Source organism: Chrysemys picta, chromosome 4 (assembly GCF_011386835.1).
Source record: "Chrysemys picta bellii isolate R12L10 chromosome 4, ASM1138683v2, whole genome shotgun sequence".
NCBI lineage: Eukaryota > Metazoa > Chordata > Testudines > Emydidae > Chrysemys > Chrysemys picta.
In genome coordinates, this window is record NC_088794.1 from 83754445 (window position 1) to 83771504 (window position 17060).

Below are 17060 nucleotides of genomic sequence, written 5' to 3' on the forward strand. Positions count from 1 at the left end.
GTGACCTGGAATTGCACCTTATCAGTCTGAAAGTATTAGTGTTTAATGATTGATGCTTATCTCTGAAGCTCCCTTCCCTTTTCCTTAAGCACTTTCAAACATTTCTGCATGGCTACTCACCCTTTTCTATTGTACCCCCCCCCCATCTCCCTGAATACTGGATTTCCCAGCTTATAACTCTTAGAAGAAGCTTTATTTCAGAGTAAAAAAGGTCCCCCGTATGTGGCCTATTATATCCATATCGGCTTGCTTATCCTTTTCAAACAGCTATTGTCTTTTAATAGGGTCTTGCCTGGTGGGGGGAGTCCTTAATTCCTGCTATATAAGAATGGCCAGCTTTAGTTACAGCTAGCTGCATTATGGTGCTCTGATCAAAAGGCTTCTGTTGTTTTAGAAGTTTTTTTTTTTTTTTTTTTTTTTTTTTTTTATAATACCCTGGGCTAATAATTCAACACAGCAAGGTCATTGCAAGCTTTGATTTGAGAGCCCAGGGTGTTAAATTACTGACCTAGTATAGGAAAGGCAAAGGGGAGGGGGGACCTTTTTAAAATCCTCCCCTTCTTTAGAAGCCATAACCTTGGCTTGGAGGGCTCCCTCTGCTAAAAAGCAACATCAGGAAGCTGGCTCACTGCCTACTCTGAGCTGTGTCACAGGTGCGGCTGGTTCATTTCCTCTTGAAACATTACTTGGGATCATCTCCATGCCACCTATGTTCTCTCTGCAGAGTCAAACCCTATCGTGAGCCCAGGCCAAGCAGTGTGAAAAAGATTTTTTACTTTTTGAGCCATGTCCCTTTTCAGATGAAATAAACTTGTGGGTAGGTGAGACAAGGAAAGATCTTTGGAAGCCTGATGTCTGTAGTTGCAGTGCTATGTGGTCCAACCATGCTAGAATATTCAGTGTGTTAATTATCACCTCACATCTACCCACAGTTGAGTAAGGATTTCTCCTTTGTTAAAGCTAATTGTCAGAAATAAATCCACAGTAACTGTTTCATATCTTCAAAAACAACATATCTTAACATTATTGCTGAGTTTCAGAGGAATTCCTCAAAATATGTTGTTAACTGCATTAAAGGAAGATGTCATTCTTTCCTGAGGCTGGCTTCATTGTCTTTAAGTCATGTGGGATGCTGAAGGAATAAATGCAATTGATGCAGCAGTTTTTTACTGAGTGGTTGTGAACATGCTACCTCTCTTCTCCAGTATAGGTAATTAAATGAACATTCCAGTGATTGACTACTTTGTGTTATATTTAGTTCTAATGATTTAACAGCTATAGAATTGAGGCCTTAAATAAGAATAGTGTGTGAGAGAGAGACAATTTCACTACCTTCATCAGTGAATAGGAATGTTGTCTCTCTCAATGGGCGCTGCCATTTTAATACTTCTCCACAGGAGCTCTGTTGGGTGATGCAAACTAGGGCTGAAAAGGACCAGCTTTGCCATTCTAAAGCATTGCAAATTGGAAGGCTTCTGATATGTCATAAGGTAATCACTGTCATTTTAACACTAAGTGTGGATGGTTAACAGTTATTAACTACATACACACATTTTTTTAAATGGCAGAACATGCCTGAGTTTTGAAACCTCGAGATTCCAATGCTTTCTATTAGCAGAGCTAGTTTTGTCATACTTTTCATCATCAAATCATCAAGATGGAAGCTTCCTGCTTGATTCTTTCTATTCGACTCTTAATTTTGTTTTAATGATTTACTCTGCTTTGTAATTAGGTGTAGTGATTAATCTTTCGTCTTACACTGGAGTTTCCCTTTAGAGAGAGCTTGCCGCCTTTGCTTTGTGCTCTTGGTGAAAATGAATGCAATGCTCTGTGAGTCAGGGAGCCACAGTCCATTTGCCATGCTTCTCTTCTGATAGGGGAGGGGTCCTGTGAATTAATTCAGTGCTTTACATTAGTAACCAAAGGGGGGCCACCTGCCAAGCTCTTCTGTCCTTCTCTAGGACATGAGGTTCTCTTTGCTTAGTGCATTTTGGCTTTGCCTGTTTCCAGCAGGCAGAGAGTAACCAGTGTGGTGGGTTTCTATTGGGATGTTACCATAGCATCCCGGGACTTTTGCAATCTATTTAGAAGTCCAAAGGTTTGAAAAGAGTGCTTGAAAGTTTCTGAACTCTGGCAGGATGCCGAAATGTAATTACACAAAAGACAAAGCCCCATTGAAAGCTGCTTCTGTTCAGAAAAGCAGCACCTGAGTGCTGGAGTTCCCAGCACAGCCTTTTGTGAGAGCTTTGGCTGTGTTATCACCATGTCCTTCTGAACCCTCTTTCTTCCTCTTGTGCACATCCACATGCCCATCCCACAGGCATAGTGAGTGCGCTGCAAGATGCATCATTCTCAATACTGGCATCTTAAGGAGATTCCTTTCTGCAGTTTGGCTGCTGTGGGGCATGTAAAGACAAGGAGTGAAAATGCACAGATCTCTGCTGAAGTCCTCCCTGCAAAGGCCTTTCACAACTTCTGGAGCCAGCCAAGATCCTGGGGTTTATTTTTCTCTCCTCTCCCCAGTTCACTCATTGCAGTGGTGGGAAAGGCAGCTTTGCTAATGCAAGGATTACCCATCTACCTAACAAAACTTTGGCGTGAAGCACAAGTGCTTACAGTATATTAGAGTGAACTAATGAGGGCTGTAGTTTAATTTCTGGTGCAACTAGACAAATTAGGAAATGCATCCATGGTAACTTCAGTTAATGTGCTAATTTGCCTGCCTCCCATGAGGGTGTTTTTTTTGTTTGTTTTGTTTTTTTTAAACCAAGCAACTTTGAGCTTCTTACTAGGTCTGAAATCAGTGGTTTTGAAGCATATAGAGCAGGGGTAGGCAAACTATGGCCTGGGGGCTGCATCTGGCCCTCCAGATGTTTTAATCCAGCCCTCAAGTTCCCACTGGGGAGCAAGGTCTGGGGCTTGCCCCACTCCAGCCAGGGAGTGGGATCAGGAGCTTGCCTCGCTCCGCGCAGAGCCTAGAAGCAGCGGCATGTCGCCCCTCCGGCTCCTACACATAGGGGCAGCCAGAGGGCTCCACCTGCTGCCCCCACAGCTCCCATTGGCCAGGAACCACGGCCAATGGGAGCTGCAGGGGTGGCGCCTGCGGATGGGGCAGCGCACAGAGCCGCCTGGCTGTACCTCCGCGTAGGAGCCGGGGGGGGACATGCTGCTGCTTCTGGGAGCTGCTTGAAGTAAGTGCCCCTCAGAGCCTGCACCCCTCTTGTACCCCAACTCCTTGCCCCACCCCGATCCCCCTCCCTTCCTCCGAACCCCTCGGTCTCAGGCCGGAGCACCCTCCTGCACCCCCAACCCCTCATCCCAGAGCCCGCACCCCCAGCCGGAGCCCATACCCCTGCACTCCAACCCCCTGCCCCAGCCTGGAGCTCCCTCTTGCACCCTGAACTCCTCTTTTCTGGCCCCACCCCAGAGCCCGTACCCCCAGCTGGATCTCTCACCCCCTTCCACACCCCAACCCCCAATTTCTTGAGCATTCATGGCCCACCATACAATTTCCATACCCAGATGTGGCCCTCAGGCCAAAAAATGTGCCCACCCCGATATAGAGTTAGCATAGTTCTTTTTAATTCCACAGGGCCCACATGAAGGTGGCTACACTACATAGTAGAGGTGGGAAGCTAAAGGAATAGATAGTGTTTTCTGTTTTGCTGCTTTTCAGTAAACCAAAACCTCTTCTTATTGGCTGCTTGAGGACAAAATGACTGGGTTTGAAATAGCCTTGTTTACAAGAATGTGTTGATTCCCTCAAGTGGGCTCTGACTGCTCACTTATCTGGATATAAGGGAAGGGGATTGGCCCATGGAGGAGACTCCTAGGGCAGGGGTAGTCAATTATTTTTTTGTCAAGGTCCAAATATATTGGTCAAGGTATAGTCAAGGTCCAGAGTCCAAAGAAAATAATAATAAATAAGTAAATAAGTTTTCAGGATCCATTCTAAAGCATCTGGCAGTCTAGATTTGGCTTTCAGTCTGAGTATTGACTACCTCTGTTCTAGGGTATGGGTTGAGCAGTAAGGGAGGAACCTTAGCAGCTGCTAAACCTGGAGAGAAGGTTTGAGCTAAGCTTTGTTACCTTACTGTTGATGCAGAGGCGCCGACTTTGAGTTCCTAAGGGGGGCTCAACTCCTGCTCTGCCCATTCCCCCAAGGCCCCACCCTGCCCCACCTCTTCCTGCCCCATTCCGCCCCCTCCCCTGAGCGCACTCCACCCTCCCTCCATGTCTTCCTGTCCCTGCTCCACCACCTCCTCTCCCAGTGCCTCCCGCATGTCGCTGAACAGCTGATCGCAGCTGGCAGGAGGCGCAGGGGAAGAACTGATCGGTGGGGCTGCCGGCGGGTGCTGAGGACCCACTATTTTTTCCCCTGTGGGTTCTCCAGCCCTGGAGCACCCACGGAGACAATGTCTATGTGTTGATGTCTTGGTTAAGAAAGCTAGACTCTCTGAGGGAGGAGAACACATGTGGTCTAATACTAGTGGACTGTGGGTAGACCAGACTGGGAAAGAGGCCTACTGACAAACATGTACAATCATTCTGTTTGTCCTGGCTTATCAGGACCAGCATCAATAACTGGTTATTTCTTTACTGCCATCTTCCTTACCCAATATGAAGGAATTTGAAAACACAGTGGAGCCTAGTGCCTTTGAAATATTCTGTCAGCCAATTGAGTAGCACAGATATAATACCTAGGTGTGCTGATGTTCTGACATACTCACCCATGGCTTGTCATATGTTGTTGCTTATATACTTATCATGCTTTTCTACCTGCTGACTTTAGATCCATTTTGTGCTGAGAACACTGGTGACTCGTGAGCTGACTTACTGGGACTGAGGAGTAATAATCCGGTGTACTACCATAAAATTAGAGTCACTCATAGAATCATAGAATATCAGGGTTGGAAGGGACCTCAGGAGGTCATCTAGTCCAACCCCCTGCTCAAAGCAGGACCAATTCCCAACTAAATCATCCCAGCCAGGGCTTTGTCAAGGGTGACCTTAAAAACCTCTAAGGAAAGAGATTCCACCACCTCCCTAGGTAACCCATTCCAGTGCTTCACCACCCTCCTAGTGAAAAAGTTTTTCCTAATATCCAACCTAAACCTCCCCCACTGCAACTTGAGACCATTACTCCTTGTTCTGTCATTTGGTACCACTGAGAACAGTCTAGATCCATCCTCTTTGGAACCCCCTTTCAGGTAGTTGAAAGCAGCTGTCAAATCCCCCCCCTCATTCTCCTCTTCTGCAGACTAAACAATCCCAGTTCCCTCAGCCTCTCCTCATAAGTCATGTGCTCCAGCCCCCTAATAATTTTTGTTGCCCTCCGCTGGACTCTTTCCAATTTTTCCACATCCTTCTTGTAATGTGGGGCCCAAAACTGGACACAGTACTCCAGATGAGGCCTCACCAATGTCGAATAGAGGGGAATGATCTGCGGGGAATGCCCCTACTTATACAGTCCAAAATGCCGTTAGCCTTCTTGGCAACAAGGGCACACTGTTGACTCATATCCAGCTTCTCATCCACTGTAAGCCCTAGGTCCTTTTCTGCAGAACTGCTTCCTAGTCATTCGGTCCCTAGTCTGTAGCAGGGACTACATGGGATTCTTCCGTCCTAAGTGCAGGACTCTGCACTTGTCCTTGTTGAACCTCATCAGGTTTCTTTTGGCCCAGTCCTCTCATTTGTCTAGGTCCCTCTATATCCTATCCCTACCCTCCAGTGTATCTACCACTCCTCCCAGTTTAGTGTCATCTGCAAACTTGCTGAGCGTGCAGTCCACGCCATCCTCCAGATCATTAATGAAGATATTGAACAAAACCGGCCCCAGGACTGACCTTTGGGGTACTCCGCTTGAAGCCGGCTGCCAACTAGACATGGAGCCAGTGATCACTACCTGTTGATCCCGATGATCTAGCCAGCTTATAGTCCGTTCATCCAGCCCATACTTCTTTAACTTGCCGGCAAGAATACTGTGGGAGACCATATTGAAAGCTTTGCTAAAGTCAAGGAATAACACATCCACTGCTTTCCCCTCATCCACAGATCCAGTTATCTCCTCATAGAAGGCAATTAGGTTAGTCAGGCATGACTTGCCCTTGGTGAATCCATGATGACTGTTCCTGATTACTTTCCTCTCCTCTAAGTGCTTCAGAATTGATTCCTTGAGGACCTGCTCCTTGATTTTTCCAGGGACTGAGATGAGGCTGACCGGCCTGTAGTTCCCCGGATCCTCCTCCTTCCCTTTTTTAAAGATGAGCACTACATTAGCCTTTTTCCAGTCATCCGGGACCTCCCCCGATCGCCATGAGTTTTCAAAGATAATGGCCAATGACTCTGCAATCACATCTGCCAACTCCTTTAGCACCCTTGGATGCAGCACATCCGGCCCCATGGATTTGTGCTCATCCACTCAATTCATGCCTCAGTCTTTGCATTCCTTTCCAGTTATGCCAGGACGTGCCGCCAGGCCTTTGCCTGTTCTCCAGTGGCACCACAGTGTGCTGTTCGGCTTCTAGTTGTCTCAACTTGCAGCTAGGCCTTCTTTTCCACATCAAGTTCAAGCTTCTCATCCTGATTTTTCAAGGCTCTACAAAGTTATGCTCTTAGCTGCATCTCCTTTCATTTCTTATTTCTCCTGCAACTCACTCTAAGTATTGCATTATCCTTCTCATATATTGCCTCTTGTGCCTTGAAGCTTCTTTTCTCTCCTTCCTTTCTATCCACCTCCTCTTCATTAAATTCATGCCTGTGTCTTCTTCCATGCAGGCTGCCACCCTAATTCAGCAACAAAGCATTGGGAAAGGAAGAAGGACTTTACAGCTATGGTTTGGGGCTGAAAGATCTGGGTTCTGTTCCCAGTGCTGTCACTGGCATCCTCTGTGACTTTCAGCAAGTTACTTCCCCTCTTTTTGAGCCTAAATATTGTTGTCTGTGAAATGACCAGCACCACTCTGATACTCCAAGCTGGGGCCCTACCATGGTCCATTTTGGTAAATTTCACAGTCATAGGATTTTAAAAATAGTAAATTTCATGATTTTAGCTATTTAAATCTGAAATTTCACAGTGTTGTAATTGTAGGGGACCTGACCCAAAAAGGAGTTGGGGGGGCGGGTCACAAGGTTATTGTAGGGCGGTTGCGGTACTACTACCCTTATTTGTGCACTGAGGGCCGGCTCCAGGCACCAGCCCACCAAGCATGTGCTTGGGGCGGCACCTGGAGGGGGGCGGCACGGCGCTCTGGCCCGAGAGCGGGGCCGCGACTCGGCTTGCCGCCCTCCCCGCAGCGCTCTGGCCGCCGGAGAGAGCGGGGCCCTGGCCGGGCTCTCCGCCCTCTTCCCGGCGCTCTGGCCGCCGGGGAGAGCGGAGCCGTGGTGGGCTCGCCGCCCTCCCCACAGCGCTCTGGCCGGTCAGAGAGAGCGGGATTCCGGCCGGGCTCTCCGCCCTCCTCCTGGCGCTCCGGCCGCCAGTGGAGCCGCGGCGGGCTCTCCGCCCTCCTCTCGGCACTCTGGCCGCCGGGGAGAGCGGGGCCCCGGCTGGGCTCTCCGCCCTCCTCCCGGCGCTCCAGCCGCCAGCGGAGCCGTGGCGCGCTCTCCACCCTCCTCCTGGCACTCTGGCCGCCGGGGAGAGCGGGGCCCCGGCCGGGCTCTCCGCCCTCCTCCCGGCTCTCCTGCCGCCAGCGGAGTCGCGCCGGGCTCACTGCCCTCCCCCCGGCACTCTGACCGGTCGGGGAGAGCGGGCCCGCGGCCAGGCTCGGCGCCCTCCCCTGCCGCGCTCCCCGCGGGAGGCTTTTTTTGCCTGGGGCGGCAAAAAAGCCAGAGCCGGCCCTGTCTGCACTGCTGCTGGTGGCGGTGCTGCCTTGAGAGCTGGGCAGCTTGAGAGTGGCGGTTGCTAGCTGGGAGCCCAGCTCTGAAGGCAGAGCCACTGCCACAGCAGTTCAGAAGTAAGGATGGTATGGTATGGTATTGCCACCCTTACTTCTGTGCTGCTGCTGGCGGGTTGCTGCCTTCAGGGCTGGGCACCCAACTTGCTAACTGCTCCACTCTCCAGCTGCCCAGCTCTGAAGGCAGGGCAGAAGTAAGGGTGGCAATACTGAGATCCCCTTAAAATAACCTTGTGAACCCCCCTACAACTCCCTTTTGGATCAGGACCCCCAATTTGAGAAATGCTGGTCTCCCCCATGAAATCTGGATAGTATAAGATAAAAGCAGAAAAAAAGACCAGATTTAATGGTCCATGAGGCGTTTTTCATGGCCATGAATTTGGTATGGCCCTACTCAAACCTCAGCTTTGTCTTTGACATGGTCTGCTCTTTTGACTCTCATCTCCAGGCTGTCTAAAACTTGCTGCTGCTTCTTTCACAGCGTCTCCAAGATCTGACCTTGTGTGTCTGCCTATGCTGTCAAAACTCTTGTCCAAGTGCTAATTGTATCCTACCCTGACTACTGTAAACCCTTTGGCCTTAATGCCTCCAACCTTGTCCCAACTGTACTGGATTCATCCACCTGTTGTATCTTTTTTCTTTCTTTTGAATTGTAAATTTTTGGGAAAGGGAATGCTAGTTACCATGTTTGTAGAGTGCCTAATACAATAGGGCCTGGCTTGGCTGAGGCAGTTGGGCACTAGCACAATAAGAATTTCAGTTATTTCATTAACATTTGTAAAGTATGTTGAGAGCCTCAGATGGCAAAGTATTTATTTATATTTATTTAAAATCAAAACAGAGTTGCAACACTTTGTTAATCTATCTTTAGTCATCTAAAGCAGGGGTTCTCACAAATCTTTTGGTGCCTCAGAGTGCGGCCACCAACTCTTGCTAGTGGCCACTATGACAATTTTTCTTAAAATACTTAATTAACTTTAGGAAAAACAAATAAATATGCACATATACATGTCCAAATCATTATTTATTTATGTTGGGGTTTTTTGCAGACTCAATAAAAATAATGTACAGTTCTCTAGTCTTTACTAGTCTTAAACATAATAGAAACACAAATAAGGTGCTTTGCTCATTCTTGTCTTTTTTGTTGTTTCTTTTGTGTTTGGTTGCCTTCTTTTAAAAACTTGCTAGCTAGTAAGTCTGCTGCTGTGAAAAGTAATATTTATATGTTTGTTAATATCATTTTTCATAGCAGACTTCCTAGCTAGCTGGGAGGCTGTGAAAAGTGATATTAACAACCGAACAAATAACAATTTTCACAGCAGACTTACTCAGCCCTGACAAGCCAGGGAACAAATTAAGCACTCGATGTAGAGGTGGGTAGGATAACAGTGGGGGCAGTGAGCCTAGGGTCCAGGACCAGAGCCTGCCACTGCACGGCCAGAGCCCGGGGCCAGAGGAGGCTGTGGGGTCCAGGGCCAATGGGTGTGAGCCAAGAGCTAGCACCCACCGCCATGTGGTTGGGGTCCAGGGCCAGAGCCCAAAGTCCCATGACCAGAGCCTGCCGCCCCCTGCCCCAGGCTGAAGCCGGGAGCCCGGGCCTCACCACCCCTGGGAAGGTGGGGAACTCACTGGCTGCTTGCTCATCCAGTGTTTGTGGCTCCAGATGGGGGGGGGGGGGTAGGGCCCAACCCCTTCTGGTGGCCCTGGGGGAGAGGTACTGTTTTACGCCACCACTCGAGTCACTGCCCAGGAGGCTGTGGCCTCAAGAAAACCCCCTGGTGGCCTCATACAGCCATGGTGCCCGCATTTGAGAAACGCTGATCTAAAGCATGAGCGAAAGTCTGGTGAAATCAGTGAATCAGACCCCTGATGTATTGTCTCTCTATTTTGGGGGGGAGCCTGTTGTGCTTATAAGCTCCTTGGAGCAGTGACCACGTCTTCATCTGATTTGTACAGCACTGAGCACACTGGCAGTGCTCAATAAATATGTAATAATAGTTAGGCCTGTAGAGTTTGCAGAAACAGTACTGACAACATTAAAAGTTCAAAAATCATGAGTCAGGCCCCCAAAATCAAAAGCTGGTTATTTGAGTTCCTTTTATTTGCCTGCTGGTTTACGAGTCTTTGAAGTACGCTTGAGTCACATTTTCAAGGTTTTTCTTGCAACCATGAGGATGAGAAACTAATTTATTATTTTAATAAAATCTAAGATTCCCATGTATTCATATGCCTCCAGGAACTAAAGCATTTAAGAGAGAGACCAAATATTGTGAGACTTGCAATAAAATTGAGATTTGTCAACACTGCTAAAGTTCAAGGTAACTAATGAAAAAATCATATTGGACCGCTTATGTGCCTATATATTTCTATTTATAGGGCTTCTAATTCTTGTGCTCAGAAATCTCCTGATGGCATTGTCACTTGATGTATTGCTAGAGTTAATTAAAATTATATCAATAAAGTAGGAAATCTAAAGAAATCTAATGAACTTTAACCTGAAGATCATGGTAGTAAAAGCCTACTCTATACCCAAACAGAGACTTCCTACTCCTACGGCAGAAATGTAATTCTTATTTTAAATTTTTAAAAAGTACATGCTACTGCTGTTCTACAAAAGAGCTCTGATTGTCTGGTTGACTGACTGACTGACTGCTTTTCTGTCACAAAAAAGACCTTTCCCTATCCTCTGAAGGGAATTTTATCTGTAATCAAGTGATTTGAATATTAAGTTATAATGCAGGATATGTTTTTAAAAATAGCTAAATAACTAAGAGGTTCCCTGCTGACTAGTGGATTTTGGTTCTTGTGGAGAAGTTACCTGTGGAGAAGCTCTGCTGTGATCAAGAATAAACTTTGAATCTTTTCACTAACTCTCCTGCAGGAGATGGACTAAGCTGCTGTCCTAGGGGAATCCCTTAATGAGCTCTCTGGAGTGTATGAAGTCTTTGCCCTGCTTGTAAGAAGCACAGCAAAATGCATGGATGACTCAATTTTCATTAGAGGAGACCTTATCATTGTGACTTTGGTTTTAATGTTGTTTGTGTTCTTGTTTCTATTTCCTTCACATGTTACCCTTTTAAGATGCAGTAAAGATTATTTCCAAACCTTCACAAAACCTGGGGTCAATAAAATGTTTCTTAAAATCTAAAAGGAAAAAAAGAGGAGAAAATCAAATGAAAATAGTTAATTAAGCCAATAGATGTCCTACGGTGTTTACAACGAAAATGTTGGAGTCTTGCACCCGAGTATTAGAATCTTCAGGAAAAACTGACTACTTGTCATGTAAAGGCTTATATTTGGCTTGAAAGGTGGAATATAATGATGCTCCCTCCATAGTGCTAGTGTCAGTGTCACTCCGTGAATTGCCACTTACATCACATCCAAAACTGAAATAGATTCCACATCCACAATATGTGCAAATTCCAGTCACCTGGAAATAAAAATCCAAAAGTCACTAATTAAGTTGCATCTTGGGTGGCTGCAGGGAGAATTGTGATAGGATAGGAAGTGCAATTCAACATGAGCTAGAGGGAGATGTATTTTCTGAATAGACAGGCAACTGTAAGACTCACCCAATTCCCAGTGGGCAAAGAGAAGGATTATTCAGTTTTTCAAACCTTCAAGTGACTCTTGGGTGCCTGGGATCTGTGGATGTTTTAGAATAAATTTATCTGAGTTTCAAGAGCCCTTGAATCACAAATTTGAGATTTTGAGATCCAATTCATGCAACTAGACTTCTGTCTAGAAAACTGATGGACGTGAACTGTGATATGGTTTAGAGATTTGTTTCACAAAATGTAACTTTGCCTGTGGTTTCCTTGTTGTTCATAACAGCTGGCCCCAGGCTTCCATATTGAGTTCAGTTTCCTAATACTACATCTAACTCTCATTTTGACTTTATCTCTGCAGTTTTAACAGTGTGCGTCAAGGAACTCACATTTTGTTCCGAGAGTTCAGCTTCATCCAAGCCACACCCCACAACAGGGCATCCTTCCTACGGACCTTCTGGAGATGCTTCCGAGCAGTGGGTAAAAATGGAGGTAAGCGTTCCAAGATAATCATTGTGAGAACCTAGTGTCAGTGTGCATTATTAAAGCCGCCCTAAATTGCAGACTCCCTTCATGTATAATGGACACACATCCTCCACCACCATAGTGGCATGTTGGAGTTTAAATTCTACCAGCTGTTCCATATCCACAAGCTTATCTCCGCCAGACACTGGAATAGCTGTTTGATAGAGGTGGTGTTGTAGGTTATAAAGAACAGAGTAGTGTTACCTAATAATGTTGTCATTCAAGCTCATGAAGTCTCACTTTTACTCCTAGCAGCTGCATGTAAATATTGAATAGATCAGGGAAGAGAATAAAATCCTGTGACACTTCAAGAGTAGATGTGTGGCAGAGGCTCAGGTGCCCATTAGTACCATTTGAGTGTGTCCCTCAAAGAATTAAAGAACTTTTTTTTCCTGATTGAGAAAGTCCCAAATTATTAGTGCACTTTATGTACCCTTGTACAGACAAGCGTTTGTTAAAGCAGAGAGGGAAACACAGCATGTTGGAATATGCGCTGCCAATAATTCATTTAGCCACTTAAAAAAAAAAAAGTTCTTCAAACTTTTATACTATTTTTCCTAGACAGAAGGTAAGCACTGTTTTCAAGCATCTCCATCCTATTTACTAGAAACTTCTTGTCCTTAAAGAGGCAATCCAAAATACGTCACAGCCCCTGGCAATGTTCTCTAGGCGGCTTACTTTAATTTCCATTCTATGCATCTGCAGTGAAATAGCATCCACTATGAATGTTTCATAGGAGAGTTCAGAACATCACCCAGTTGATTCTTCACCAGGTCCAAACTACCGATCAGAAACTGCCAATTCATGCAAACACCACAGTGGGGCATGAAGGACTGGCTGTCTTAACACTCAGATAGTCTGGGACTGGATTTTTTTTTTTTTTTTTTTGGTGAATGTAGGAGGAACTCAAGGTGTATTGAAGATGCACAGCAAATTGTAGTGGTCAGAAACAAGACCTTCAATGACTTAATGCACAAAACATCTACAAAGGGCACAAGTACCTAGAGCTGAGAAATTTAAGTGATGCCCAGAGCAAAAGATACTTTGACTCAGGAGTTCCTTAAGTACAATGGCTAAAGTGATCAATAATGTGGTGTTTCTGATCTGGGCTTTTTAGATAATTCATAGTTTTTAAACTGTCTTCCTTACGAAAACTACATTTAAAGAAGAATTTTTGTATTCTTGAAACAGTTTAAACAGTATCCATGAGATCCAGGCTCTATTTATATAGTCTGCATCACCATAGCACCTGAGTTCATAGCTGTACACGTTATAGAAAGACACCATCCCTGCCCCAAGGATAGACAACACAAATCAGACAGCAAACTCGGTGGAGACCAGAGGGAGGTTTTGTCTGTGCAGGCTTGATGCTTTTGTAATGAGTGGGTCAAAGTATAATTGCCTCTAGATTTTTGCATGGAACTCCTGTTTATTTGAGCAATAATTCCACATACAGAATTAGGAAAGGATATGTCCTTTTTCATCTAAACTGGGATTCCATTCTTTTGGTTTAGTTTCCTCTCCTTGGTTTCTGTTGGGGCAGGGCTCTACTCTGTGGTTCAGTGCCTTGTCCTAGGTCTCACTCAGCACAGGACCTCCAAACTATTCTCAGCCTTTCCTAGGTCAGGACTGCGTTCCCTATTTCCTCTGTGTCCCCGATGCTGTTGTCTAGCTATTGTTTGGAAGTGAATTCTTTTCTGACAATCATTGCTCTCAATGTTACATTCCATTCAGCCTTTAAATTTCTATCTTGGGGTAAGCGGTTATTATTTTGTAGCACCCACAAATGCGGTAGGTGCCGCTGAGAAACTACATAATACTCCCTTCTCTGCCAGTAATGGACTTGACAAACAAATGAGAAAATATATATAACATACGCCATGGAAAAGTGAGGCAAAGAAGAATGAAGGTTACAGATGTAGGATAATGTAGTTCCTAAGTTTATGCAAATGCAAATTTGAGATCAGAAAAAGATTTTGTTTGTGTTTTTATTGGGATTTCAGATCAGTAGCTATCCCTGTACAGGAAGTGGGGTTTCCACTGAGAGTTTAGAAGCTCAGCAAAGGACTGAATCAACAGTTTAACCAGCCTGCCTGCAGCTCCCACTGTATAAAGAAAAAACCCCAAGTGGTATTTGCTGTTTGTCTCAGTTTTGCAATAAACATGCCGTCACTTGGAGAATGCATGTGCCTTGCTCTGAGCTTTCCTGGCTCAACCAGCAGACACGTGTAGCCATGCATTAAGAAAGCTACATGTAGCTCCAGCGAGGGAGAAGTCTCCCACTGATTAGGAGTAATTTATACTGGGACTTAGGTGAACCTTTTGTACACTTTATGTGTATTTATTGACAGGAAATAGGTGCAATAAGAAGATTTTTCTCTTGGGAGAATGCTGCAGGCACCACCTCCTCACTGAGTTTCCTATCCTCTTGATTTTACTGCCTGTTGACTTGTTAGGTTTTGTGCAGAGGTGCAGTTGGTCAGACTCAAGCAGCTGCTTTTACTTTGTGTTATTCAGTGTCATCATGAAAAGCATTACTGACTGCCAGTTATGGGTTATATTGCCTTCATACCTCCTTTTGCTGAGGAATTGGTGGCTTTTGGGTGGGCCACGTTTCTTAGTCTTATGAAAGAGTGGCTAGCAACAGGTCATCTTTTACCATCTGAAGAGGTTTTGACGGCTAAATCCTGAACAAAAAGGGGTTTTGTTTGACAGTGATGTACTGGGTGTGTTTTGTATGGGACTTCCAACTATCTTTAAAAAAAATTAGCTGAGGTGCAGTTATAAATGTAAGTGTGCATAAATCTGGAATTCCACACATTAAAGGAAATATGACAGGGTTTATTTCAGTATGTGATCTAGCAACAGCATCAAGAGTGTCAAGTATGCCTTGTTAGGTGCTCCTCCTTCCCTTAAGCACTTACCAAACAGATTTGATTAGTATTGTACTGGGGTCAATATAGCTCCATTAAATAGCCAGTTTAATACACACAGCATCTCACATGGCGGGTGTCTGGCTCAAATGCTGAGTACTGTACACAGAAACTATGTATTAACAGTATATTAAGGAAGGTAGAATAACCAGGAGTCTTGTGTTTCCTCTACATATACTTAAATTGAGCTTTTGGAATCTGGTAATCTACTCCTTAGGTTTTTATTCCCTAGGACTGTTTATACTGAGAAAGCACAGTTTTAATTAAACAGCCCTTGCAGAGATCTGCTGTGAAGTTTCATAAGGTCAGCACGTGCCTCTCCCAACTGCAATGACTCTCACATTTTGGTGACTCTCTAGTTTTAATTAAAGGGTTTTTTCCTTCAAATGCTCTCCAGCCAATTAAAGGCATTTTGTTCTGAGGAATCTGCTTCAGGCCCGGCATGTGTGGAGGAGGCAGGCCCAGTCAGGGCCATCAGCACACATACATGGAAAGGTGCAGAGCCAAACTGTCCTTCCAGAGCTCCCATTCTTTATGGAGCTTTTCAGCAGCTGCTGTCACTGCAATGTGAAATTGCCTCCAGTGAAGATAGAAATTGCCTGATACTCTAGGCATACCCCTGTAGATAGATATTCAAGACCAGATATAGGATGCTATCATTCCAGATAGGAGGGGAAATTGGTTACTTTAGATGCTTGCAGCCACTGAAACAGGAAACTGCTGCAAGCATGAGGAAAAAGTTTTCTGTTTTTGGTAACTTCCCCCTACCTTTCAGTCCTCTTCCCCTCCCCCATCTTTTCACACAAGTGCATGTGCACGCACAAATGCAGTGTGGGCTTTTGCCCATCTCTTTATTTTAGGAATCATCATTTTATATCCCTTTGCCCATCTCTTTATTTTAGGAATCATCATTTTATATCCCTTTTTAATTTTTTCATATTTCACATTTTGTATCATCCCCACCTCATGCTTCCTTACTTCCAGCTGGGAAGGCAAAAGCCTAACTGCCTTTGAAATTGCTGTCATGGGGGGTGCTTTGTTCTCCTCCCTAGACCAAGCATATCACCTCTATAATGAGCTTGTTATATGGACTGACCTGTGGAGAAGGGCTGTGTGTGGCCTGTGGACCGTTCTTGATTACAAAGAACTTCAAGAAGATTTAGAATATTAACAAAAACTAGGGTAGCACCAGTTCTGTATGATTCAGAGGAAGTTAGAAATTGAAAAGACCATTTCAATCCATAGCGTCTCCTGGGAAGACTTTCACAGCCAAATACATTTCACTGTCAGGATTTTCTTGCAGTTCAGCCAACATTTTCTTTCTTATTTTCATGCCATTACCCCTAGTTATATCTCTGTATACTAAACTAAATTCTTCTCTCTCTCTGGTCACACCTTCAAATACATGTAGTGTTATCGTATCCCCTATATTTGTTGCTTAGTCAGGCTATGCATATTTATCTTTTTGTGATTCCTGAATTCAGTCCCTCCCATCCATGATAATTTATATTGCCTTTCTTTGAACTGTGTATCTAATTTGTCTAATCAATTAGTTTTCTATAACACCCATCACCATAGCCTCTAGGCACTTCCTAGCTACATGAGAGCTATATAGTGAGGACCCTAGTGGATATCATGGCATCTTCTGCCCGCTCCCTTCTCTGATTACAGGAAGATCTATTTAGGCTTTATATTTATAATTTGTTTTTAATAGCATTCTAGGTATTGTGGGAAAGCTTTTTCAAAAGGCAGGGTTTTACCACATGCCCTAAAGGTGGTCAGACTCTGGATTTAGTATAATCTCTTTTGGAAGTTCATTCCACAGCCAGACCCCCTCAACTGAGAATACTTGATCTCCATCTCTCACACACTTTAATTTATTCATTACCCTCTTACACCCCTGCTTTTGTAATGTATATTATTGCTGTTTGGTGTATGGCATTATTTAAGTCTGCAGATCCTTTTTTGTGTGTAATTTGTATGGAAGGTGTCATACAGAATGAAGTTGTTGTGTTTTCTGCTGTTCCAAGATTCTCTGCAGAGACTCTCCCCTGAGGTTGAAATTAGGAAAGGAATTTGGGGCAGGGGGAGCCACTTTCTGCAACATGAAGATACTATATTCCCCTCCTGGGTAGGCCAGGAGATCTTCAGGAACTGCTACA

The 17060-nt window shown here is 44.9% G+C and overlaps 1 protein-coding gene across 5 annotated transcripts in view; it reads left to right on the forward strand.

The window, feature by feature from the left end:
• CSTPP1 (centriolar satellite-associated tubulin polyglutamylase complex regulator 1) overlaps positions 1–17060 on the forward strand; it is a 155393-nt gene that overhangs the window by 45705 nt on the left and 92628 nt on the right. For all 5 annotated transcript variants that reach the window (XM_065595158.1, XM_005302284.5, XM_065595160.1 and 2 more), the window contains one exon: positions 11802–11932. In XM_065595158.1, the coding sequence (XP_065451230.1) occupies positions 11802–11932 (131 nt within the window). The remainder of the gene's footprint in view (positions 1–11801; positions 11933–17060) is intronic.